Raw genomic sequence first — 27,370 nt, 5'->3', positions numbered from 1 at the left:
CTGTGCTCCAAATCCTTATGAGAGGAAGGGGAGGATGACACAGTAGGAGCACTGGCCTGGTGGGATCCAGGGGAACAAAGGAACAGACAGGAAAGTAACAAACATCATTCTGATCAGTGCTGTTCTGCCCCTCTGCCCATCTGTAATAGGATACAGCAGAGCTGGGAAAGGTATGTGGAAGAAGGAAGGATAACCAAAGAATAATCAAAAGAATAACCAGAGGATAAATGGGATCTGTGCAAGGAATGACTACACAGACCTTGAGCAAGGTTGGTAGAGTCACAAGGGGTGTTGAGCAGGGAGCAGCGAGTGACTGTTGCTTGATACCAGACATGGGGAGCATCACATGAAACAGGCAGGAGGCAGGTTCATAAATTACATGAGACTTAGCTCAGTGTGTTGCTTACTGTGGGAGAATGCCTATCCACAGGCGTCTGAGGATGCTCACAGTTTGTGGGTTTGCTTTTCCATTTGGGTAGGCAATTTCGCAGAGAAAAATCCATCTGTATCTCTCAAATGCAGAAACCCTGTGTCTGGCTCCGTGGGTCTCTGAGCTGCAAAGCACTGAGTGCCAGGAGGGTGTGTAAGGGCTGTGTGATCATCCCGTTCATAAGCTTTTCCTAGACAAATGCTGTTGGTTGCTGTCAGCCTTGCTAAGCCAGCCAGACTTTTGGTCTGACCTAGGTTGGCTGTATGTGGAACCTGGTCTCCTCATCTGTTTAATTACCAGCAGCGCTGCTTTTTTTAATACATTCTTGAGCAAATCACATACTTGTCCTGCGCCTGAGTCCTGTTGTTCATAGGTGGGACAGTATCAGTGCTTCTTTCAGGTTCTTCGGTTCTTTCAGGCAGATACTGTCTCTCCTTACATGTTGGTAGAGCGTTTATTGCATGAGTGCGTCGTCTCAGATGGCCTTTCAGCTGTCACAGTAATAGAAATAATTAACAAGGAATTCTGTCCCTTCCTCCCTGTATTACATTTTGCTCATAAACAAAATGTTGACAGTTGGTGAGACAAAAATACATATTGAAGCCTGCTAAAGAGGAAAGCCATGGCCCCTGGATCAGCAGTAAGTTGCCGCAGGCTGGAGCGTGAGGCAGGGAAGCATCAGCTTGTGTTTGTCGGGTATTTAGGCTTTCCTGTGAGCATCTGCCTTCAGCCATGGGATGTGGGGCTAAGCTGATCTGGTAGAGCCGTTCTTACATTCTTCCTCCTTTGGCACGAGCTTCCCCCTGCAACCCTTAACCATATGCCAGGGACAGAAATCCCAGAAACTGTCTGGTTTGGCATACCGGCCCGGAGATGTGACTCAGTAAGTAAAGGTACCTTCCAAGGGGCTTGTCTGTGCAGTGTCTTTCAGATTCACCAGGCTCCACATAAAACATTTTTATACTGAAATCAGAAGTGTGACCTTGTCAACAATTTAACTTGGGGTCCAAAGACATGCAGCCGAGTGCAGACACCAATGGAAGTTTGCCATCCCCTTCCCTTGCTGAGGACTTTGCACATTTTCTTTTGTGGCCTGTCTGCCTTGCAGTTGTCGCTGTTGGGCTGAGTTAATTTCCTGCCTGCAGCCCTTGCAGGATCTTATCTCAAATCTTCAATGCAGAAAAGCTGGTGCAATAGCATAGAAAGTAATGGCATTTTCAGCAAGGCACCAGGTAGGTTTGCTTTGCTTTCTTTCACAGGGTCTTGTTCACTGCTCACAGATAGCAGAATGGAAATTTTCTTAGAAATGAGCTTTGAAAGTGAAATTTAAGCTCCTGTGTCCCTTCAAGTTCAAGTAAATGTGGACAAATAGCATTTCTCAGTCAAGGGACAGATTTATAAATCAGGATGTTGTGATGAACTGGTTTAAGTCAACAGTTCTTCTGGTCCATCGATCGAACTCCTGACTAGGCTTGAGCAGTAATTGCCTAAATCTGTCAACCGATTCACAACGTTATAGGATAAGGCCAGTAATTTATCTTTCATGTTTAGGACTAAATTTCAGAAGTGCTCTGCAGTTTCGTTGTTCTCTTTACCTACAGAGAACTGAAGATTTTAGGTGGCCCATCGAGGTTTTGTTTGTACTGTGGAAAAGGCAGGCTTTTCCCTGGGAATTCCTTGTGCAGGATGTTTGCAGTTATAAACCAAAAAATTGCATCTTATTTAGGCACTGCGCTCTCCTGACCAATGGACTGTGATACTTTTGAAACAGCCAAAAGAAACTTCTGCTTCCCAGCCTTTTCTTGGTTTTGTGTATTTCTATTAACATTGCCTTTGAGATTAGAGCTTGCTTACTGACCTGTTTGCAGGATTTTGCAAGACCTGTTGCAAGATAAGCAACCAGTCCCTTGCCTGAAGTCTGATGAGGTGCCTGTGTCTTTCTCCAGGCTGATTACTTTTAGCATGTTATATGGAGATTTATCTGCACGGTGGGAGATATAAAATCCTGGCAAAGGTCTCTGAATACTTCATAGTGCCTTCTCCCACTGCTGCTGCTTGTCTTTTTTTGACCTTTGTTGCATCTTCTTACGTGGGTGATGCAGTGTCCTACAAACCTTCCAGACTGGAGGTGAGAGTCATCCACAGTGAGCTTGGACAAAGATCTCTCATCTCCCCATTTGCTTGGGGTGCAAACGAGTCTCTGTGTGATGGAGTATGTAGCCTGGTACATCCCATCATCTGACAAGAAGCTGGAGACCTCAGGAGGTGTGGCTGCCCCACAGCTGGGTGTGGACCCAGCTCCCTTTGAGCTCTGACCCTGTTGCATGTCTCACCTGGTGGGCATGAAGCAGCTGGTCAATACGGGTTGAATGACCTGCCCAGGGCATGGGGCCACGCAGGAGGAGAGAGCCCGCAGCATTGATCTGCTGACATGTAAGGATCGAGTCATGCTGGGGAGGTGGTCATCAAGAAGAAATCAGGTTGCATATGGTTGGAAAGCCTGTACATGTGAATTCAGTTCTTCAGGGTATCTGCTGTCCCTTAAAACTGCAGTGCAAATAAGTCACTACAAAACTGAGTTTTAAAAGTGTCCTCTGCTTATTCCTTCCTTTGAGCTTCTCAGTGCCTTCTTTACATGTCTGTCTCTGCAGTTTGTCTTCCTGGAGGACTTGATACAACATTTGTCAAGTCAAGAGAAAACTTTCTGGCCCATTTGGGGGCTTTGGAAGCTAAGCTGTATAGAGTGGCCATCAGCATTTTGATAATAATGAGATTTGGTGCTACTTTGAAAGCAGTTTAAGCTCTGAAGCTTTATCGAGATAATTTTATGAAGGTTCTCAACACATCAAATCATTTCTTCATTATTTGAACAGGTGATGGCAGCAAAATCAGGACTTCATTCAGGGATATATTCCAAAATGTCGTCTTAGAGCCACATCATATCATTGTCCTAATTCGAGAGTGGTCTCTGACCAGTTCCAATCAGAGTAATGACCTTTCAGTGTAAGTAAATTGTTGCAGATTATCTTAATCTGCTTGGAGAAACACCAGAACTATTCATTTCTGAGCAGAAGGGTTGGGGTGGAGAATTCCACAGCACCGGGTGCCGGTGCCTGGGGGCAGCAGCAAACCCCACGGACACTGAAGTCACACAGACATTAATCTAGCAGGAACAGTGCTCTGTGCCATTAAGTGAAATACATGGAAAATGCAGATACCATCCAATCTGAGGATAAATTAACCCTTTCACTCCCAGCGTTGTCTGGGAGGTGGTAATGATTTTATAAGGTTCAGTGGGTGGCAGCATACTTCACCACGATTTTGGGATATTGATTTGTCTGCAAAGCCTGACTCATAACTGTTAATAGGTGCTGCAGAGAAAAGAGAGGTTTTGCTTCAGTGAAGTTCCTGGAACAGCCACTCCACAGCATTTAAACTTAATATATGAGGACCTAAGTTGAAGGTTCAAGTGCAGAGGGATGTGGAGGTAGGGTTGCTGCTTGGTTTGGAGCTTACTCTCTCAAGCCAGGGCACCTCTCCAGGGTGAAATTTGACGGGGGGTCAGGAGCTGCAGGGTCCAAGCGGTGGCCAGGCACTGTACCAGGTTGCTGCACAATGCTGCATCCTACCAGTGTGGTTTTCCACCCCCAGCTCCATGAAACCAGGCTTGCTTGTCTGGGGGATGAATTTGGCCTTGTGTGGTTTTGAAATGCAAGACAAGAAAAGCCAGGGCCTGACCAAAGTTGCTTCTTTCCTTCAAAGCGTTTCCCTTCTGAGTTTTTTCAGCATTAAAGTGTTTGAGTTCAGCCATTTCCTCCTACACAAGCTAAAAAGGGAGCTGCCTTCTCCCCCTTTTGTCTACCAAACATATTTGTGGCTCCTTCATTTGGAGAGCCCTGCATCAGACTGTCGTGTTCTGCCTCGTAGGAGAGGTTTTTGTCTGTCAAACTTGATTTCCCCTCAGCCAGGACAGGCTCAGTGAAACCATTTTGGGTTGATTGCCATCAGGTGTCTGAGTCATTATTACTGAGAAATACCCACTGGCTTTGAAGCCTCATTGCCACATGGCCCAGGTTTCATTAAGAGGCTTTGCTAGTAACTGAGTGGGAAGTGTCATTGAGATCATTTTTGTTATGACAGTAAAATAGGACTTTGGGTGAGGTTGGCAGAATTGCTCAGGACTGGTCTGAACCTCTTTGTGATGAAATGCAAATTACTTTTCTCAGCTGTAACAATGACATCTGTGCTGAGGATATTTGCAGATTTTGCCCCCGCTTTCTTCACTGGCTTTGGGTCTTCATGCCTCCATTTGGCTGTAAATAGATCCTGTTGGTGCCTTCAGGTTTGGATTCCCAGTCAATAGATGAAGATAACACTGCTTGCTTGTATTAGAGAACTGTTGAGTGCAATTAATAAAGCTGGAAAGCTGAAAAGTAGTAGAAGAGCTTAATATCATTACATAATGAGACCTCATTCACAGTAAATGATATGAAAAATGATTTCTTGCAAAGAATAACAAATTGCCATGGCTTTTTAGCCTAATTGTAGATGCTTGATTCTAATTTGTTATTTGTCATTTCCATGTTAATGAAGAGTTTTAGATATAATTACCGCATTTATGGCAAACAACACATTATCATTTTTCATTGCTTGCGGAGTACCAGCTTCTTTAGAAATTTAGAAGAGCTAAATAATTATCCTCATTGTGCAGCTCCGGGGAGGGCTGTACAAGTCCAGTTCCCTCTGCAGAATAGGTCTTGCGCAAGATGCTTCTCAAAGGTGGCTGATCTCATTAACCCTCTTCTGCATTTGGGGAGCTGAGACTCAGAGACATGAAGTAACTCCACCAGGGAGTGCCCTGTTCAGCAGTGTTCCTGGCGCCCGCATCCCTTCTGGACAGCATCTTCTCTTTGTAAGTCTCATAATGCAAAAGACAGGCAGAGCCACCATTTTGGTTGTCACCAAGTTTCCCAGTTGTCCTAGTTATCACAGTCAGGGAAATGGTCCTCAAGCCCCATTCACTGGCATATTGCAGAGATTTTGCTTGATCAAGGCTGGGTTTGACTCCCATTGGTGGTGATGGGAGAGTTTCATGGGTTTCTCATCTCAGGCCTGGAAAGTCCTGGTATGATAGGAAGCCCATAACCGCTGTTTTGGAAAAAAGCAGTATAATATTTGTGAGTTCCCTTGCCCTCTGTGATTGTGCTTTTCTGTTGCATTGATAGGTCTGATAGTTCCTGATCCTGCATTTTAGCTACATCCCCTCTTGTTGTCATACCCCATCCAATGACAGAGGTAGCCCAACCTGAGCTTCTCTCTGTGGGGTGGCAAAAGGCAATTTTGAGCAGCTTTGATGTATAGCAGCAGGGGGCAAGGTCCTAGCCCATCGACCTGAGACACTGGTGAATATGTTGCTTCTCTGTGATGGGCAGCTATACCATACCGTCCTCTTCCACCAACAGGCTCAATTTCAGAGCTGCTTTGAAGTTTAGCCAATGTTATGGGAGAACCCTTGTTGCTCTGATAATGAGAAGCCTTTGGCTTTCCAGTCTCAAGTGTCTATGGTCCCTTTGTGCCTGGAACACTATGGTTATTTAGCTTAGCTGCCTCCTCTTTGTAGCTTTTCTTCCTGTCCTGTTGCTTGCACACCAGGATTTACTTAGAGTGCAATGCTGCTCCCTTTCAGCCTTCGCAGTAGCTGAATGAGCCAAACATTTTTTGCTTTTCCTTTCAAGATAGTTTATGCTTTTGCGTCGTAGCACCGAGACAGTCTGAGCATGTGTGTTATGAACATCTCCGATATGTGGCTTTTCATTACCCATTAGGGAAGGTGGATGCAACTCAGAGAAAGATGTTGAGACACCAGCCACACACAGGGAGGTACTTTACAAATATCTTAAGGGTCTGGTAAGTAGCGTGGGCCAGAGGCATGTGCTAAGTGTTGGAGGCAGACAGGTGCTCCAGTGGCGAGTATGAGACTATGGTCCTCTGTGTTAGGGCGTATCACGAACTGGAGATTCACCTCCCTCCAACCCCTCAAAATGGGGCAAACTGTTTTCTTTTCGTTCCTCTCCATGCTCTGAGTTCACCTCTTTCATAGACCAGGCTCAGGACCCAGGAGATGGCATGTAGTGTGAAGTGGAATAAATCAGCCGGCACTGCTTTCAATTATCCCAGCGCAAGCTTGTTCACTGCACAAGGCAGCCTGTGAAATATGGCAGGACTGACAAGCCGTGAGTGCTGCCAGAGCGTGCGCACTGATCTGCAGACAGACATCAGCACAGTGCCTGCCATAAGCAGCAATTGCTGCCTGTGCTGCCTGTGACAGGTCCAGCTACCCTGACTCCTGAAGGGAGCTTCTGTCAGTGTGCCATTGCTGAAATCCTCCAGTAGCTTCTGCAGCTAATGCTTAGAGCCACTTCAGCCTTCTCAGCCATACACAAGATGTCCTGGGCTGCTAGTTTCAAGCTGACAAAATTGAAAGCATTGCCACTCATCTCACTGTGGTGAGAAAAACACTGCCCCAGGGTAGTAACGCCGTTACTGAGGCTCACGAACACAAAATGGGGTAGAGAACCTTGCTCCTGCTCACATCCCAGACCTGTCTGGTTGATGGCTGTGAGTTAGTTACATCTCCATGGCGTCCATTGGTTTCCCTGTCTGTCTTGCAGACCTAGATACCCAAGTTAGGATTGAGCAAGGTGACACAGGTGTAGGGTGGGCCAGTGGGAAGCGGCGCATGCAGAAGTTGGCACTGGCCAAATCTTAGGCAGAGGTGTTGTTTGTTAACACACACCAGCTCCTAGAGGAAGAGGGCTGAGAACAGACTTTTGTATTATTAAAGGGTCCCTGAGAGCTCGGCACGAGCTTCTGTGTGACTTTGTGACAGCAACAGAGAAGAAGGTGCTCTCTCTGTTGTGTTCCTACCGAGAACCAAGACATTCTCCTGTCACCATGTGAATCTCCAGCTTCTTACAATGCAATTATCAGGAAGGAATGGCCCACAGAAGTGAAGCACTGGAGCAGGAGGGACTTGGTTAACTTGAGCCTGACTCAGCTTGTTTCCTTCAGTGTGAGACAGGAATAAGTCACTGCCATTCAAGTAATACAGTGACTTCTGCTCAGCTTAGATCGGTATAAGTGAATTTATACTGGTACAAGTGCACAGTTGCAGTGCCAGAACAATTGCAACTTGTGTCAGAAATGAGCATAGAAAGACTGTGTTTAGAGGGTTTCATCCTCCCTGCGACCAAGTCTTTCCTTACATCTCCCTAGTCTTGGATGAGAACATCCCGATGTGCCTTGGTGGACTTGACCAGCAAGGAGACCTATCTGATGGCCAGCCTAGGCTGGAGGGGAACAGGAAGAAGTCTTCTCCCTTTTTACTCTGGCAGTGTGGTAGCAGCTGGAGCCAGCCGAGAGTGGGACTTCACCGTACCACTGCCAGTGTAGCTAAAGAAAAATACATTGAATTAATCAGTCACAGACACAAAAAGGCTGGGGAAGAGTTACAGCCAAGCAGATGAGATGTGAAAGAGACAGATCTCTAGAGAAAGAACCTTGGATGCAGTCCGAACAGGATAGTTAAGTTAGGGACAAGGCAACTTCTCACCAGCAGATGCGAGAAACAAGTAGTGAGCAGTGGTGTCTGTAGAGATCCCACAAAAAAAAGATGAGGAAAGGAAATTCAAAGGTGTCTCTCTGCTTTGTTTGCTTTGACAAGACACCTAGATATCTGGAGGGACGTGCCAGAGACATAGATGGAGTTTTTAACTGACGTACTGCTTGGGAACAAGCAGCCTCTTCCCTCTCTGCACCATGTCCCTGTAGACCCCCATGCTGTCACTAGCAGTGTTTTCTCCCCGTTGCAGGTTCTTCTTCCTTACCACATCATCCTCTTGACACACTTGTGAGTTTGCATTCACCAGCAAACCACAGGGTGGTCAAGACCCTTGATGGAGAAGTGCTGTCTGCTTTTCCCTGTGCTTACTCCACTGCTGGCCATGGCTTGTGCGACCCTGAGAAACAGGAGGGACGCACAGATTCACCTCTAGCAGTGCAGCACATCAGTATTATATTTTCAAGCACTCTATGAAAGGGCAACAATAAAAATATAGTGCAGAAGAAGGAAAGCTAGACACGGCCATGTCTGAAACACCGCCCCGCCAGCGTGCTATTGCTTCACTGTTCCTGGACTTGTTTGCCTGATAGGATCTTCCAAACAGCTTGCAAGCTTACTGCTGAGGAGTAGGAGGTGTGCCTGCTGCTCATTCAGAGCCTGTGGATCTTGGGGGAAAGCGAGTAATGGATCAAATCAGGATTTGCTATCACTTCACTACAGATCCCTGATACTTAACTCCAGCTTTACAATGCGAATGACAAATGCAATCCATCCTAAATGACCGGGTGTCTTGAGCTAAGATTCGGATCAGAGAGCTGCTAAACAAAACTGCTTTACTTGCAGTGGGCGACCTATACCAGGTGTGTGTTGGGGTTCACTGAATATGTGCATGCCCAGAGGGACTGTCCGTGCAGTGGCTGAGGTCTGGTGGGGTGGACCAGCCAGCTGGCTCGACGTGCATCTCCCCGAGTGTACTGTGGTGTGCCAAGGGTGGCTTCTCAAGCCTGTGGTGTTTGCAGCTCTCCTCCGGCCCAAAGACGGCATCTAAAGGGGGAGGTGGTGATACGACGCACATGGCTCAGGCACTTTTGGCCTGAATGAGGCTGCTGAAGTTGGCTCTAATGAAAGCTCAGCCAGCCTTCGGCATCCTCCCACGATACTGTTCTGTGCCTTGGCCTCTTGGAACAGTGATGTGATTTCTCTTATAATGTGGTGGCACTTTCTAAATGTATCTCACTGCTGCCAAGCACTTCATCTCCAAGCAAGTCAGGCCTCAGCTATCCCAGGAGATGCCTTTTCCCTTGCAGTTTCTAAGATCTGGAGTTGTAAATCGGAGCACAGCAGTTTCTGACCAGAGGAAGCTGCGGAGCATCTGGTCAGACACCACACCACTGGCATGGCAAGGCCATGTTGTGACAAAAAGACCAAAGAGTTTAGCATCCCATGGAGACAGCAGTCGCTAGTCAGAAAAGAGCTACAAGATGTCACAATGTAAAAAAAAAAAAAAAAAAAAAAAAAAAAAAAAAAAAAGAGGGGGACACGCACGGATGGACTTGTAGTGCTGCCCTTCATCCCATCCCAGGCACTCTGCTCCTCTGACGCTGAGGAACATTGGGCATGTGCATGCTGTTGGGGACAGTATATAATGAGGCACAAAGCCTTTGCCCGGGAGGTGACTGTTCAACTCTGAAATCACCTCAAAATGTTCCTTAACCTGAGCCCGTTCCCCTGGGAAATCATTTTAAGACAGCTGCCGGACTCCATGTGAGACTTGCCGGCGGTGGGGAGCGGAGCACATTCCCTCTGGAGGGGCTGATTGCTGCTGCACATGGATCCATGACCCTGGTTCCTGTGGGTGGATGGTTGCCCAAGGTCACTGTGATTCCCATAGGCACCAAGCAGCCTGGTACGATGAGAATTATGTTACTGATTTACATTTCGATTTAGTGAGTGCTGTAGTAACACTTTCTGACGCATCAGATCCTGTCGTTTGGCTTCTATTTTAGCCTGGTCTTATGTGACTTCATGGGATGTACACAGAGGACTTCTCCCCCACGTCATGTGCTATAAATTTAGCGTGGTGGTGTTCATTCAAAATGCATTACAGCAAGTAGAAGGCATCATTCATGCTGCCTTGGTGTGATGCTGTGTGCCATTATCTCCCTGTCTGCCTCACTTCCAGGCATGAAGTATTTTTGTGCCATCACTTTCCTGGAGCTCAGAGGCTAATCAGCAGTCTCCTGGTACCCGGCTCTCCTGTGACCTTCTGAGTGACCTTCCCTCTGAAGAGTGCTGTAATTTCTGGAGTTTTTCTGGGTTTTAGGGGATAAAATCTGTCAGTGACAGAGGCCATTTGTAGACAGCAGGCATAAGTCACTGGGAAGTATAAGCACACTGGAAAATCACTGTACTACTAGTAAGATCCTACCATTTCCGTGTTTTCTCCCCACAGGTTTGCTTTGCTCTTTGCTCATTCCCTTTACCCTCTCTGTGATTTCCCTAAAGCCTGTTCCCATAGGTCTACTTTGAACATTACAAGTAGTTGGGAGAGGTTTTGGGGAAATGTGTTCACTTTCTTCACCTGCCTAATGAAACTATTCTGTTTTTCTTCTCTTTTTCCTTGGCTGGGTAAGGATGCTTTGCTCCACAGATTTTCAGCCTTCACAGTTGTGAATTTTACTGTAAGTAAAAATGGGTATCAACCATTTTGGGCTTAATATATAGCGTGTCTGAGTTTTTGGTCAGGTTTATGTTGACCTTAGTGGACAGTAGATAGAGCCTTATGTGAATTAAATGGAACAGCATCTTTTCATGGACTCTTCATTAGCACCAAGTATGGAGTCCAGGCAGGCACAGATTGTTGAGTAGCAGTTGGGTATCACCTCCTCCCTGGAGCTGGGCTCCTCCTAGCAGCATGCACAATTTTCCTTACATTGTTGAAGGTATCAGCAGACACTAAAGGCACGTAATGTGACAGCATGCCTGGGCAGGACACGTTCTCTGGTGGAAATGGTGCAACTCTGCTGAAGTGAGCAGAGTTTCACTGCATAGTGAAAGGCTGGGTTTGGTTTGTTGCCCCACGTTTCATGTTCCTTCATGGAGTACGAGTAAGATCAGGTTCAATTTCTGTCACAAATACATGGTCAGAGCAGCTTTCTGAACAGCAGAATTCTTCCCTCTTTGGTTCTGTATTTATTTGACAATTTGCTTCTCCTTGCAAGTATTAGTTAAAACTTTTCTGTGTGTTCGATTTTCAAGAATAGGTAATAGTCTGAGTGGGTGCTCATGAGGGTAGGGAAAGGAGAATGTATTTGTTTTTCTTTAGCACCCTGTATACCTTAACACATTAAATAATGGCCTCCTAAAGAGCATTTGTTTCTGAATAAGACCATTTTACTGTGATTTAATGTTTGTACTGTATTAGCTTCTGGAACGTCACATCCAGGTGGAGGTGTTACAGTAGGGACTCTTAAAATATGTAGGAAGAGGCTCTTACACAAGCAACTTGCAACAGAAACAGAAAAGACCTACTAAATATTGTATATTATACCCTTGATATTCCCATGGTAAGGATGGGAAATGGAATAACAGAGATTAATTTACTTGCCTGTGGTAATTCAAGAAGACAATTGCAAGGCTATTGAACCAGTGTCAGGAACTTTAAGCTTCCATTTGGTATTTCATCACAAGAGCATCGAATCATAGTGGGAATCGATGGTCAGTTCTTGATGCAAGAGGAATGTGGGATCAGACTTCTTCTGCTAGCAAATGTAAAGCAAGTGCATTTTCCTTTTGTGACTAACACTGGACAGTGCTCATTTTCCTAAGTATTTGCATGAAATGAGTCTCTGAGATAATCAGATTTTATTTCTAGGATCTAATCGATGCTCAGGGCTTTGTGGTTTAATTACTAGAGTAATTGTTTGCTGAAAATACAGTTCAGTATCTATTTTTTCCATTAAAGGTCAACTCCATCATTTTCAATTCCAACCATTTAGTGCTTTATTGATCTTTATGTCATTTCATGAAGAGTGCTGCATCTTGCCGGCTGAAATAAAGGCAAAAACTTGAAATAAGAAAAATACTTTCGTTTTCTTAAATACAAAAATGGAAAATACACATTTCAGCCTTGCTTGCTGCAGGCAAATCCTTCATACAGTGTCCCCAGGAAAAATTATTCTGAAAAACACATTTGCTCTTTATGGAAGGAAAAAACAAACTAGGAATCCTTTCTGAACCTGATTAATATCAGACATAAACTGAAGCACAGAAAGAAATTTTGCAGTTTAGCTGCTGGTCCTTTAAAGTAGATAAGGATGCAGGCTCCGTCATGAGGACGGGGAAGTCTGTGTGGCTTGCATTTAGAGAGGGAGGAATGAGTGGCTTGAGAGCTGCATGGAGAAATGCCCTCTCCACTCTGTAGAGGGGAAAATCACGTGGCTTCAGCTGGAGATTTGGAAGGTATTTAGTCGAGTAACAGCAGCCATTGTGTTGCTACTGTCCTGCAGTAGAAATTAGATGCTGTTAGAGCGGAGGGATGCGTGAGGCGCTTTCCATCTGCAGCCTCTCTGGTTCTTTTGCTACCCCCATCACGGCATCTTGACATTTAGTTTTAATTTGCAAAAATGTATCTGTCTTTCCCAGATTATGGGAAAGGGTGCTGGCTTATAGAGCGGAAAATAGGCTTGTTGAAAAATGGGCATTAAAAGGTAGCATGGGACCGATTTCCATTTCATGTTCTTTTTCTACAAATATACGGGGTCAAATCCTACAGTCATAGCTCAGGCCAAACCACTGGCTATTTCAGGGGGACTGGCTACCAGAAAGAGCTAAAAAAATTGGCTTAATTTAAGTACAAAGATCCTTGAACCATTTCTGCAGCTTGGCTCTCTGCATCGGTGGATCGGATGGCACAGCTTCCCACTGCCGCAGAGCAGCTCCATGCTGTTATTTATTGCACTTTGTTTTCTCTGATCCCCAAGATGACTTGGGCAGATTGCAAACACAACACAGAGCCTGTTGAGGTAGGAAGAATTGATACTTTAGGCCCACATCCTCAGGTGCTGTAAATCAGGAAACAGCCAGCTAAGGAACTCAGTGTACCTTAAAGCTTTTTAAAAAATCTATCACTAATGTTGAGTTGTATTTACTATGGAAGGGTAATGCTTCCCCCGTAAAGCATTGCCCTGTACATCTGCACATGCCTGTGGCTTGCCTGGCAGTAACAGTCATGCCTATCATTAAATTTGTTGGATTTATATTCTGTTGTATTCTAGTTCTTGATAACTTTACTGAATTTTAACTATTTGAGCCCAAATTTTTCCATGGTGCTTGTCCCAGACTTTTAAAGAAAATTTTAGTGGAAGTTCACCCGCTCCAGTGTATTAAGAGATGGGAAAAATAAACCATCAATAACCTTTTTACTGGAGACCTCTGAGAAAAAAACAATGGGCAATTAGAAGTGGTGTCATGCTGAACATGCAAGACGAGGTGTTTCTTTACTTATGGGTCCTGACTTTGTGGCTTTAATAACCTTTTTAAGATAGCTTTTGTATGCTGTTTATCTACATACCACTATCCAAATATTACTACATAAAAGCAGCAGTTGAAGAGCCGTGTGTCCTACTAAAGAAAGCCTTCATGGGCTTTTTCAGTGCTTTTTTCAGGGCGCTAATGTATCTCTTCCAGAGTTTGTGCTAATTCCTGTACTCTGAATTCTTATAAAATTTTGTACTACAGATGTTGTACTCTGCCATCCAACTGAAGTCCCTCTTCAGCTCCCTCTCCCCCTGCTCAAATCGCGCTGTGCTGGGATGGACTTGTGCAAGTGCCCTCATTGCTCACTGCAAGGACCAGATCAGTGGTATTAACCTGGACTCCCATAACCCAAAGAACGTGTTAAAAATCTTAAAAGAGCAACAAGGTGAACCCAAAAATGCCATGAAAACACTACCTGGCTTTGTGCCTGCTGCTTCTCTTGGGAGAGGAGCTGTAGAAGAAATGTAGCATGAAGACCTTCTGGCAGGCTTGGAAGCCCTTGAGACCCAAATTGGGGTTTGCTGTCTCAGCCAAGGGAACCCAGAGGTCGGAGTTTTGAACAGAGATTTTCACCATTGCCTGTGAGTCCACACTGTATTTGCTTTTAGCCTCAGGATGTTAGATCTTGCAGTCATGGCACATTTATGTTGTAGAGCGGCCATTGCGTTTTGGGTCTTTTTAGGAGTTTTTAAGGTATTTCTTATGGTCTCCTTGGTTCAGTAAGACTCATGGTACAGAGGCTGGACTACAGAGGGAGGGACAGAAGGTAGTATCACAGTCAGAGCAGGAATCAGGCAGCGTCTGTGTGCAATAAACCACAATGTGTGTCAGCAGTGGTATTGTGTTTGCTCCCCTCCAGGTCCTCTAGCTTCACCGCCTTTGTACTTCCTCCTTGTCTCCATGCTTTGCACTTCTCCCGAATGAAACTTTCTGTTTGAAAACATTCAGGCAATTTGATGCAGGAGCCTCCCCTCTAAGTGAAGCACCAGAGTTGCTCTCAGCAGAAGAGAAAGGCTACTTCAGAGGAAAAATCAGACCTTGAGTGAGGTGAATGATATTGGGCAGGTGGCATCTCTCCCTCAGTGGCTCTTAGATAGATTTTTAATTTGTGCATCTTAGTTAAGTACCTGAAGTTTGAGCGGATATACCTTAAGTCTTGCAAACAGTTTTTGCCTTTTGAGTGATGACATACATTTTACAGAGGAGGAGGGCTAGCTACAAGGGGGAGAGCCAATTGGCTGTTAAGGCGTTCCATTCCAATTCAATTTTTAGGAATGCTTTGTGTTCCAAACATGGACGCTGTGGCTGCGTCATGAATGAAAGCTGGTGAATATGAACATTTTCAGGATGCAAGTAAACCCATTAGCTAAAGCAGAGTGGATTCTTGCCGCTGGTAAGTCTGTGTGTTGCTCTAGGAGCTGTGCCAGAGCAGAGCTGTGGAGAACTTGGTCCAGCGTGTGCTCCATCAGAGGCGTTGCTGTTTCCATAAGCAAGGTTTGCATTTCCTCTCCCAGAGCGTACACAGCTTTTGGACATGGTGCAATCCAGTAAATGTTTAATTGTACAATAAATTGCGGCAGCCAATTCACAGCAATGTCCTGCTGATGCCTTTTACTCTTACGATACCAAGAGGTTTTCTACCTTGGCTTTTTTAATGTCTTGCACCTGTCTGGGGTCACGTAGGGAGAAACAAATAGTTTGTCTATGCCAACAAGCATTTTGAATGCACCACAGGAGAACTGAGTTTACAAAGAAATGCAAAGGCAGAAGGGCAGTGCCTTTGCCAGCCCCAGCAAGTGGCTACTCCGTGCAGGCAGGTCAGGGTGCAAAACAGCTTAGAAGAAAAAACTGCAGGAAACTGCAAGGGAAAAGGAAAATGAGAAATCTGACCTAATGCCATGGGGAAGGCAGCGTCAAAAGGATTGATAAGGTTGGGGAAGGAGTTAGGAAGCCCATTTTAGTTTCTGCTTTCTGGATGAGCATGGCAAGTTGTCCTCCCCATCTCCCTTTCACTCTGAAGAGGTTTGGGTAGGTTGTGGCAGACGATAGTAGGCAGCCAGGCTTGGGCTGTAGCTGGGAGGACAGGGAAAAGGTTGGAGTCAGTACAGTTAATAAACCAGATAGTTGAATGATAACTATTAAAGTTCCCTTTGTTAATTCAGAGTTCACTCAGCAAAATTCTTTTTCTGAAATCATAAATGGTAATTGTCAGTTTGATGTTTGTTAGATTATCTGGCCATTCAAATCTTCTTCAGTTAGGCATGGGGGGAAATGCATTCATTAAAATTCCCATCAAGTAGGTATACTTCTGTTCTGGAATTAAAAATACGCTGCCTTCCAGCCAAATGCCATTTTTTGTATTATTTATTTGTGCAAGTAAGTAAATTAGCAATTGTGGTTTTAAAGGAAAAGGAGCCGATGCAGCCTTGTGCCATTAACTTGTTGGAGCTGAGCAGATGATGTACAGAGCATTTCAGCAAAACTATTCTCACTAGTCTCATCTGAAAGAAAGTCTCACCTGCAAGAGACAGGGGTGAAATCTGTAATGTAATAGGGCAGATCGCTTGGTCTATAAAGACTGATTTAAGATAAATAATCTTTTCTTTGTTTTTTTACATTTTAACCAGCTCTCCTTTGCTGGAATGAGGAATACAGTTTGGAAATTGTGTGTGAGGGAGGGAGGAGTAGTAACTGTAGCAGGTAGTTTGCCCTAATGTATGTAACGGAGATTGAACAGGTGCTTTAGAGGACAGTAACGCCCCATTTTCTCACTGCAGAGGCTTACACAGGTAGCTGCTCTGGCAGCGAGGTCTCTAGCAACGACTGAATATCAAGGATGAGGTTTACTCCGCCTGACTACCACCAGTTGTTAGCTCCAACGAGAAGCAACGCCAAACCCCAGCCATTTCATGTCGGGGAACAGGGAGAGCAGGGTAGCAGGCCGGCATGGAAGAGGGGAGTGAATTTGTCCTAGGGAGAACTGCGATGGCAAAGCTGTGCTGAGCTGCGTCAGCTGCAGAGTGCAGTTAGATTTCATTGTACCATGACCTACACAAAGCCTCCTCACTACGTATTTACAATTTCCACACTCTTGCAAATATGCTAAGCCAGTCTTTTCTTGCCTTACAACTGTGGCCATGGGTGGGACAAAAGACCTTGTCCTGGCCAGAGGAAGGCAGAGCAAACGCAACATCCACAGCAGGCATTGCCCGTGCTCAAAAAGAGCTGCTTTTCTTGCTCCTTGGCTCCATCTTGTTGCTCCTTGGCATCCATCCATCCACCTCCTGCATCTTGTCTGATGCATAGACCACTTGCAGTGGGGACCGTCATCTGCTGTAGTGGGGGCCTTGTCCTTAAACAGCTTCTCCAGTTCCTGAGATAGGGATGTCTGTTTCAGACAGACGTGAAAGCAATTAACAGTAGCTGTTAGATCAAAATCTTTTCATGCCCGGAGCTTATTGGGGTGACTGATATTTTCTGATTTCTCAGAATGAAGTTTGGTGCAGCTTTTTCAGCCTATTGCGTTTAAAGAATTGCAGGTGTAACGGTTGGGTCAGATTACCTGAGCTGCAGCTGCAGGTTAGTTCTTAACCATAAAACTATCCTTCAGTCCATTTCTCTGCCTTTTGGAGAGTGTGTAGGAGCTTGGGTGCCACATTTTCACCACAGGTCTGGCGGTTGCAGTGGAGGTTTATTAAAAGAGGAGGTGCAGGATGTACCTTCATCAGTGGCAAGATGAAGTTCTGGAGTGAAGGTGTAAATGCTGGATTTGGAAGTACAGCGAGATGCACAGGACAGGGGGATAATGTGCTGGGTTTAACATGGAAAACCAGAATTGCTTTAGCTGATGATTAAAATAGGGAGTATGATTAAAACCAGCTCATGAGGTGAAAATAAAGTGACAAGGTAAATCAGCAGGGCATCCAAGAGGGGAAGGGAGAGATGGAACTGATGGCAGGAGGGCATGAATTATTGTTTGAAATCTCTACCAGAAGGTAAAGTCTTTGCATTTTCTTATCTGGGAAAGGAGAGAATGAATGAGAAGTGAACAGAATTATTAAGCAGCTTTATCATTGAATTGGAGTGGATAATTAGGCAATTAGGATTACTAAAAGTTGGCAAAGCATGAAGCCCAGAGGATTTGTGCTCCTGGTTTCAGAGCGGGTGGTGAGGGAAGCAGGAAAAAGCCTTTGGCAAGAGATCTGATGGTGCATTATGGTGAGGTTTAAAGGCAGAGCCTAGCTCTGGCACCCATTACCCTGCAGCTTCCAGAGCAAAATGGGGTTCAAGAGAATTGACTAATAAAAAAGAACTTATTTGAAGATGGGCAGTCCTCGGAGCAGCAACAAGAAGTGAGATCATGAGTGAAGGCCACTGATAAGGGCGTGGGGAAGGAGGACATGGGGAGCTGGACTCAGTGATCCTTACGTGTCCCTTCCAACTTGAGGTAATCTATATTCTATGATTCTAATAATGGTACATGTGGACCCACTTTTCTCCACGATGGGGATGCACAGTAGCCGTGGGTGTTACTATGTAGTAAATGTTTTGTGTACTTTTTCCGTATCTTTGCCCTCAGTTAACATCCCCTCTCAGGTGAGTTGTTTGTAGCGAGACTTTGCAGGGCTGTAAGCTGAGGGTGCTGTGAGATCCCTGAGCAGAGCATCAAGAGGTCAGACTCTTCCCTAGGAGGAAAGTGTCAGACTGTGGTTTAGACTTGCAGTCAATATGGTCTGTCATGCTACTTTAATTTCATTGTCTTTGGTCAGAAGTGACAAATACTGGATTTTCCCTTGATGTAAGTCATGCAAACGCTTCATTGTCAGATCTTTCCAGCTGAACTTGGAGGCAGCTTCCAAACCTCTTACACTTTGATTCTCTGTTGTAAATCACATCTAATCACCCCCTTTGTAAAGAGGAGCTCCACAAAGAACAAATGAGCGGGCTGGGTAAGCTGGCTGAATGTGTTCTTGTAGAGGATGCAAAGCTATTGGACACAGTGGAAAGGAGAGGGGTGAGGACACAAGAGCCATCTCCCACGAGGCTCTGTTTGGGTTTATAGCATTGAAGAGTTCATTGGTGGAAGGAGATGTTGAGCCATGCAGTGCCATATACTGCAGACCCTTAAATGTCACCTATTGTCCCTCTGCTGAGCCTTCAGCCTGCATCTGGCAGAACCTGAACTTTCAGAAGGGTTTTGCTCATGGGGCTTTTTGACTGGTTCCAGGTTTTGGACCTGGTTCCTCCAAGGAAGGGCCAGGCAAGCACCGCAGGCTGCTGCTTACCTCTGCAAATTAGCCTAATTTCTTTAGTTGGCAGCATAGCTTTTTAATAGCTGGCTGCACATTTTGAAGGGGAAAGCTGGGTAAAAATGACTAAAAATAGCGTGGTGCATCTGTAACTGTCTGAAATCATCCTGGGCTGCTCAGACACCAGTGCCACACAACTGTGCTCCTCCTCCGTGCTCCTGACCTGCTTAATCTTAAGCTATATGTTATTTAAAATTCATTTGCAGAGATGCAGACATTATATAAATCACTGAGGAAATGTCAGATCATGTATGTAATTTTCAGAAGTGCTCCACACTCATCTAACTTAGCTTTCCATAAAACCAAGGGATCAAAATTAAGCCGAGGCAGAGCGTTTGGACTAGTCACTGTCCTTAAAATGCCATAGAAGACGAGCCAGCACTGTAGACACTTGTTATAATTTCACACCCAGGGACTGTTGTCATTTGTACAGGACATTCAGTGATCAGGGGAGGGAAAAAAAAAGGGAATGATGAAAAATACATTGACTAGAGAATTTGTTACTAATTATTTGCTTGTCCTCATTGGCAAGTCACCTAGTGTTCTCAGAGAGCGTTGCATTTTTATGAGAAGATGCCATCCATAATGTTCCTCTTCCAAGACCAAGTTTAGAATATTAATTATGAATAATGATGCATAATTAGAGTCTGAAGTCCGGAATTAATTGGTGGTAGCCATTTAGCATAGATATCAATTCTAACTTGAAAAAAAGCTTCATCTCCTACCCATACCCTATAGTTTCTACATATGGGTAAATAATTGGAGCAGTAAGTGCTTGGTTTTAATGACACAATACCTTGTCATTTCATCAAAGGTATTAAAACAGTTTTGTGCATTAGTGACATTAAAAGTGTTTGTAATTCATGGTAAGCCAGGGCTCCTCGACTTGTCATGGCCCCAGCCTGACCAGCTAAAGAGCTGAGGGGCCCAGGCCCATGGCTGCAGCTGCTCCGCACTGGCCGCTCCTGCCCAGGGGAGCTGGATCTGCTGCTGCCACACTGGTGGGGTCCTACTGGGACGCTGAAGGGCCAGCCAGGCTTCTGACCTCCTGCTGCCATAACCTCCTGAATGTGGGACCGGAGTTTTCCTCTAGCACAGGTTAGAGGCTGTCACCCAGCCAGCCAGCTGGTGGTTGCATTAGAGCATCTTGGAAGGTCTGGGAGAAATCCTGTTGTGTTGTTTTCCCTGTGGCTTGGGTTGATTCACAAAGGCATCTGACATGTGTTCTACATGGCTGAAAACAAAGTTGGTTTTAATAATAAGCAGTTGTATAAAGAGCAATTAAAGATTTGTACTATAGAGTCCATAGGTCCCAACGGATGTGCTGCTGTTGTTTTGTGCAGCAGAGGGGAATGAAACCAGAATTTGTGTTCATTGAAAATAGGTAGTAGAATATTATTAGATCAGCCCCTGCCTCTGACTTGTCAGAAGTGCTCCAGAGTTAATGCAGTGCTTTAGAGGCACCGTTGTTCAACTGCAAGAAAGTGGGTCATCTATTGATGAGATCACTGGTCCCATATTATTATTGTGAAAGACATGTAAAAATAGGCCTTGTGCTTAGCTTGAGTTGGGGCCAACTGAGCATCGTAGCGGCTTTAACCGGCTGTGGGCCTGCACCGTGTGTACACGTGTAGCTGTCTGAATGTGCATGGAGAACATCAGTCCAAAGCTTAAAAATGTGCACTGTGGTTTTGAAGCTGTGGCTATTACTGTGTGACTCCGAGTCACTGTCACCGCTCCTCCTGGCAGCCTGGAGCAAAACACAATAGCATCTTTATATGTGAGAGTCATGAGAAGACTCTTTTGGGGATTAATTTCTTTGGTTTGCAATATTTTATGTTTTCAAGGAGAATTTTCCCAGTGTTTGGCGTCTCTCGTGCCTGTCAGCAAGCCGACAGTGTAGGGGCTCTCCTTGAAAGTCTGAGTGACATCTACACCCAGTGTTTGTTTTAGTGTTATATCTAGAAACCCAGCTGAGAAACCTAGCCCAGGGGAGCCGTGTGTTTCCTTCCTCTCTGGTACTCCACTGGGAGTGATGTTCAGGGCATGCAGGCTCAGACTGGCAGAAGATGACGATGATGATGGCACCTTCATAAATTGCAGTTTATGAAGAAAGATAAAGTTTACTTTGATTTAGTCCGTGCAGGTCAGGACTAATGGTGGGGAGAGCTGACAAAAGTAGACCTCTTGTCCTCTTCTAGTGCTCTGGGTGATTGTCTCCTGGATAATATTTTTTTAAATTTTTTTTAGCTGCCTGTCAGAGATAAGTGCGTTTGCATGTATGTGCCTGTGCCTGTTTCAGACTTTTTCACCTGTAGGTCATTCAGGATCCTTTTTTTTTGGAAAGTGTTTCTGTTTGGAAAGTAATATTTAAAAAGGGAGTGAGTATTCAGATCACTTGTAACATGTTAAAATGATGCAGATTAATTCAGTGATGCTGATGTCCGGGCTGAGTCTTATTACTTCCTATCTGCTGTGCTTCTCTGGATTGTATCTGAGAGAGAAGAACGTCATTTACTCGTGGCCCACTGCTGCACCCTCCCCGCTCACAGTTAGGCTCTCATTTCAGAAGGATGGTTACCCTGAGTGCCATATGTGCATGTGCAGGCTGTAATACTGCTAATGCAAGCTTCGAAGGGAACTTCTGTAAGAAAGCAGGCTTGGAAATAGAGTCTCGCTCCATACACTTGGGATTTAATGCATCCTGGGAAAAATATTCCTCAGAAGGACTTCAGCGCATCTAGGAGTCCCTTTGTGCCTGTACCTTTGTGCTTCTGGAGAAATGGGGATCCTTGAGCAAGACGTAAAACACAGTTGCCAAACCCTGAAAAAAACCCTTAACTATTTACTTGCTTCTTACCTATGGGCAGGAATTCATTAAAATATTAGTGGATCTCTCCAAGGCTGAGCGTTTTGTCTTCGGTGCAGTGCAGACAAATCCAGTCACCTGTGGAGTTAATGAGTCGTGCACCCGCTGCTAAGCACTTGCAGTTCTTTGAGATTAGCTGAATATTTCATCCCAAAGTACATGCCATTAAAGACTTTTAATTCTTGGGTCTCGTATTTCATGGGACTTATATTAACTGTTAGGAAATTAAAGTCTCTGTGATAGCAGTATAAATTTACTTGGTTTAGTAATTTAGCACCTCCAGTGCTATCCCAGTTCTCTGACGACTTCCCAGAGCAGGCAGTGGCTGCTTCCAGAAAAACAGGGGAATAAAAGACAGGGAATAATACTTTTTTAGGCATCATTACAGGCTATGCCAAATAGAGGGAAGAATATCTATGTGGAGGAGGCCAGTGGAAGAGGATAGCCACACTGTAAGGTTTTCTCCTTGTCAGACATCCCAGTGTGTACATGAGAAGTGCTGGTTAAAACCCCACAACTTGAAATTCATCTTCCTTTTTTGATCACTCTGAAGATACGATTTGCACAGGCAAAAGCAAGCTTCCTGCCTGCCAACTCACTTGAAGAGTTTCTCATGTTGATTTGCTGCATATGCTTTTTTCATGAATGAGAAAGGAGGAAATCTAATGAACAGTGTTATCAGCTTGTCAAGTTAATTAGTGTCTACTTTAATACTATCATTATCATTTGTTACTAATTAATATAGCATAAGTAACATGATTACAGCTTTTTTGTCTTACTTTTCAGTGAGAAGCTGGATGGAGAAGCTGAAAGATAAGGTAAGAGGCTCAGTGTTTCAATTACTTTAAGAGCAAAAACATTTTTACTTGCAGGAGTAAATAAACTCTTGTCAGTGTAGTTTTTATTTCTACAAAGACAACTGAGAAAGGGCTTGAATTTTTCTCTTGGAGGCAAATGAACCAAATGCTGCTATTATATATAGTGGTGTACAGCCACAGTACATCCCTGATGAGTAGTAACTAAGAGCAGAAGGAGGGACAGGGGTATTTGAAAGACTTCTCTGCACTCGAAAGCAACCTTCTCTTCAGACTACCCCAGCAACTTTTTTTGTGGCCTCTAACTTACCTCCACCCCTTTCCTCTAAGTCCTAAGCTTGATTGTGGATCCAAATCAAGAGGATCTGGTGTTTGCCGTGCCACCACCTCTGGACGAGACCTTTCCTGCCTCCACATGCAAGAAGAGCTGCAAATCCCTGGAAGAAAAACCAGCAAACACAGGAAGAGTGAAATGATAACAGAGCCTGATCTTTTCTCCCTGGCGTTACAGGGCGGTGGTACATGGAATCAAGAGTGGTGTCAGACATGGGCAGTGATGGCTTTTTAGGCTCTGCTGCCCTCGAGCAAATATTAATATTTTGAAACGGTTGTGAAGCCTTCCAAGTGCTGTGTTGATGATGGCAAAGCCATGAAGCTAGAAATGAGATGACAGTAGTGTTTTAAGACAAGAACATTCTGTGACTCAACAGGGCTTGGAAATTCTTGAAAAGGATCAGAGTCAATAGGCAAAAAATCCACCACATGGAATAATGACTCCATAGGAAATTCCAGCCCCTGAAAATACATCTCTGAGGACAAGCAGATTGTCACCCAATGAGCCCAGCCATGCCACATGATCCCCACCAAATTTCGGTAGCATCAAGTGTGAATGGAGAGACGAGGTCTGGGTGTCTGTTTTCCGGGACTGGGGAGTGGAAGGGTTTTGAGGTGGGTCCGTGCCCAGCCCTTGTTGAGTTGCTTTTCTGCCTACAATAGGAAGGAGGCATGTCTAGTACCATCTATGCTTATAGCAGAGCACCTTGGCCTGGGATTCAGCCAGAGCAAATGCTGAAAGGACAGAGAATGGTTTTCCCGACGAAGGTAAAAAGTGAATGCCAAGACTGGTTGAGTGCCTGGAGTGAATGTAGCATGCATGGGTCACCTGCTCATGCCAGACCTACCCCAGTCAGCACAACACAAGCTTGGGGGCAGCAGGTGTCTTTTCACTGAAGCTGTAGTTTTCACTTCTTTCCTCTTGGCACCTTGTTGGCTACCTCTGTCTTTCCCCATTGAAGGGCAGGGGCGCGTGTTCCAGTCTCCAACAGAGTTGCTCTGTAGACTCTGAACCTCTTGCAGGGAGATGTTGGAATGTGTGGCAGTGACCAGTGCAAGCATTGGTATAACTGAGGGTCAGCTAGTGTCCACTTAAAAGAGAGACTTGGCCTTGAGCCATCTCCCTCCTTTGGGGAATGGCAGATGTGTGGAGGCAGATCTTTCACCTTGCTCGCATTTTCCCTTAGAAAAGTCCAACAAAAACCACTTGCCCACCCCCAGCCAAATGCTGGTGTAGCAAATCACTTGCAAATAAACCTGCTCACCCCATTTCCTCCTCTTCCTTGTTGAGTTAATCAGCACCAGTCATACATGCCCCTCTCATTTGCTGTTGGCAGAGCTCTGTCCTCTCTGTTTTACAATCCCTCCATCCAGAAGAGGATCCTGGCACGATGGCCCCATCCCTGAGAGATGCATCCTTCTGTGTCCATCAGGGCTGCCCTGCTGGGAGAGGGAAGGGTCTGGGGAGCGCGGGACCAGCAGCATGGGTCAGTGACAGGTTTAAGTCTGGTCTCCTGCAAACACTGTGCAAGTGTTACATTTGGTATGCCAAACAACGGACACGGGGTTCCTCTGAGGTCCTCTGTTGCTGTTATCTCAAAGTCCAGCAGAGCCAGGAAGATTGGGGTCAGGGATCAGGTATATTAAAAGCATCCCTGGGATCTGTAAAGCAGCTGCATCTTCCCCATGGGTGAGGGGTAGAAACATGGCTTTGGAGCTGCCTATGACATGGGGGTTTTCATCAAGCAAGTGCAGAAACCCACGTGAGTTGGGCTATGTGACACAGAAGGGCTGGGAGAACAGGTCCTGGATCTGCTTCACATTGCAGGCTTTTGGGGTCCAGCTGTTGGGGGAAGTCTGTAAAAAGGCATAGGCTGGCCAGGCATGATAAAGGCTCGTAGGTGGGCGAGGGAGTTCATTATATTAAAACTAGTGATTTCTGATATAGAAACTCAACTGGGCAGCAGCTAAAAAGCCATTTCCAATCTCCCCTCTGCCCAAGCCAGCAGCAGAGTTCCAGAAATAGAAAAACCCACGCTACACTAATTAGGTCACCCCATTAAGGCACCTTAATTGCCTCGCAGAGATACAGTCTTTTAGCTGCGTTCTCACTAACCTCCTTTTTTTGGGAACTGGGGTGCAGGCACGCAGCCCCACTCCAAGCGGATTTTCTGGGAGGGCATTCAGAGAACCTGCATAATGCAGCTGCAGATTCCTCAAGCCTTGGGATCCAGACACAAAGGTGTTACTATTTAAAACACTGAGTAGGATCTGGAAGGGTTTGGGAGAGCAAAACAGCCTATGTTAGCATCATACCTGCCCTAGATGAAAGCAGGTTTTTTCATTCTCCAGGTAAGCGTATGAAGCCAGGGCAGAGCACGCTGAATGGCTTTTTATTTCCCCCCACTCAGTGGAAGAAAAGCAATTGCGGTGTAAGCATGTGTTGTTAGGCTGTGTTGCAGTTTGGGAATGCAGAAGAAGATGAGTGGTTGTAAGCAATGGACTTGCTAAGATGAGGCTTGCTGAGAGCTGCCTGATAGTCCCCTGAACTGGGCATGTATCCCTTGGCAGGTGTAAAATCCATTTCGGGGGGTGCAGGTGGCGAAGGGTAGAGCTGTAAGCGTCACAGCAGAGGACTCTGTTGCTGCAGCATGAACGAAGGCAGCACTAACGAGGGAGGGAGCCAGGCCCTGCCTGCCTTCCTTACTCCATTGAGCCCCCCAGCCCAAATTAGGTGAGGATGCCGAAGCAGTCTGCTACTTTGAAACTTAGGTTAATTGTCATTTTAAACAGTAAAATGTAAAATAAAAAGCACTTGGGAATATTGTCCGAAGTATTTTACATGTTTAAATGTGTAATTTTAAATTAGTCATGCTATCTATTATTTTTTTTTAATAGGCAATGCAAACATATGGATCACAGCAACTGAATTAGAGCTGGCTTACGTTTGCTGTGCTTCCCTTAAGACTAGCTGAAGGTGTGCGTGCCTCCCTCAGCGTCATTGTCCTGCTCATGCAAGTGACCCCTTCCTTTGCAAAGTGAAAGCACGTGCTTCAAAGGTTTTGAGTATGAAGCTGAGGAGGCTCAGGCTGTATGGACAGGGAGAGAGCAAACTGCTTCCACTTCCCGCAAAAGTGAGCACAGCCTGGCTTGGCACTTCAGCTCCTTCAGAGAGAGACACAGCTGCGAGCGTTGGGAGCAGCTTCTGCTGTCCCCATGCTGAGATATGACATTAGTGTCCCAGGGCCCTTGCTTTCCCATGCCAACGTGTCTCTGGGAAGCATGGGAGCTGTGTAATACTCTTTACTGGAGGTATTGCATGATTCTGTGATTCTCTAATTAGCAGTTTGGCCACAGTAAGACACATTCCAGCAATCGGAGCTGACCCAGAGGATGTTGGGTCCCTTTCCCATCCACCTCCCACAACGGAGGTCAGAGTCCCTGCTTCACAGTGCAGCTGTTCTCCAAAACCAGCTCCTCGCCCGTTCTGCTCGCTCCCCAGCTGGTGCCTGCCATCTCACCTGGGGCTCTTACACACGGGCTCTTCAGCCTGCTCCACGTGCTCCTCTGCCTGCTCCTGCCACCCCGAGGGCTGCGGGGCGGGGGGCTGCAGGCGGCAGGCTGCCAAGGCGCTCAGCACCACACCACTCAGCACCGCTCTTTTAGTCCGGATTCATGCCAAGAAGTGTAACCACAGCTCTCGGCTCTCCAGATTGAGCTCTGTTGAACATGGGCAGACAAATACCTGTGCCTTGATTTATTCTGGCAGTACCTGGGGAGCTCAGAGCAGCACTCAGCCCACTTTACATAGCATGTAGTGAAGCTCTTTGGGTGGTCACAGGTCTTTGTTGTGGCTCAAGATTGCCTGCCCCTGGCAGTCAAGGTTTTCCGTCACACGTGCGCCTGTATTAACAGACACCTCACCCCAGCACTTGCAACTCTGCACCAAAATTGTTTCCTCTCCTAAAGGTAGGCAAACACTGCAGTGTTTCAGCTATCACAAGGAAGTATCTGTTAGCAAAAGCTGACAGTGGGTGAGCCATGGTGGTTACTAGCTTGGTCCTGGAGCGAGCTGGTTGGGGTCTTGCTTAGCAATCCTGGAAGTAGGGCTCATCCTATGCAGGCAGCTGATAGGGACTCAAAATACAATAAACTTTGACAAAAGCAGCATAGGGATATATTGCAGTCCTGGACTGGTGAAAAACAACTCTGAAAGGATGGTCTTGTGAGTGCTGCTCTGCTTCTCTTTTCCACGTAGGCCGGATACATGTCAGGAATGCTGGTTCCTGTAGGAGTTGGAATAGCAGGAGCCCTCTTTATCTTAGGAGCACTCTACAGCATTAAGATTATGAATCGCCGAAGGAGAAACGGCTCGAAGAGACATAAAAGAAAGGTATGGCAACTGCAGAGGAAAACCCCAATCCCACTCTCCCTTCTATTAATCATTTTGGCTGT

The 27,370-nt window shown here is 45.6% G+C and overlaps 1 protein-coding gene across 4 annotated transcripts in view; it reads left to right on the top strand.

Moving 5' to 3' along the window:
* ARMH4 (armadillo like helical domain containing 4) overlaps positions 1-27,370 on the top strand; it is a 102,335-nt gene that overhangs the window by 41,306 nt on the left and 33,659 nt on the right. For 2 of the 4 annotated variants that reach the window (XM_080394495.1, XM_080394492.1), the window contains exons 6-7: positions 22,554-22,585; positions 27,174-27,308. In XM_080394495.1, coding sequence (XP_080250621.1) covers positions 22,554-22,585; positions 27,174-27,308 — 167 coding nt within the window. The other 2 variants (XM_080394494.1, XM_080394493.1) reach the window with 2 other exon arrangements.

Source organism: Falco punctatus (genome assembly GCF_963210335.1).
Source record: "Falco punctatus genome assembly, chromosome: 7".
In the NCBI taxonomy this organism is placed as follows: domain Eukaryota; kingdom Metazoa; phylum Chordata; class Aves; order Falconiformes; family Falconidae; genus Falco; species Falco punctatus.
This window is presented reverse-complemented; position numbering and strand designations above follow the sequence as displayed.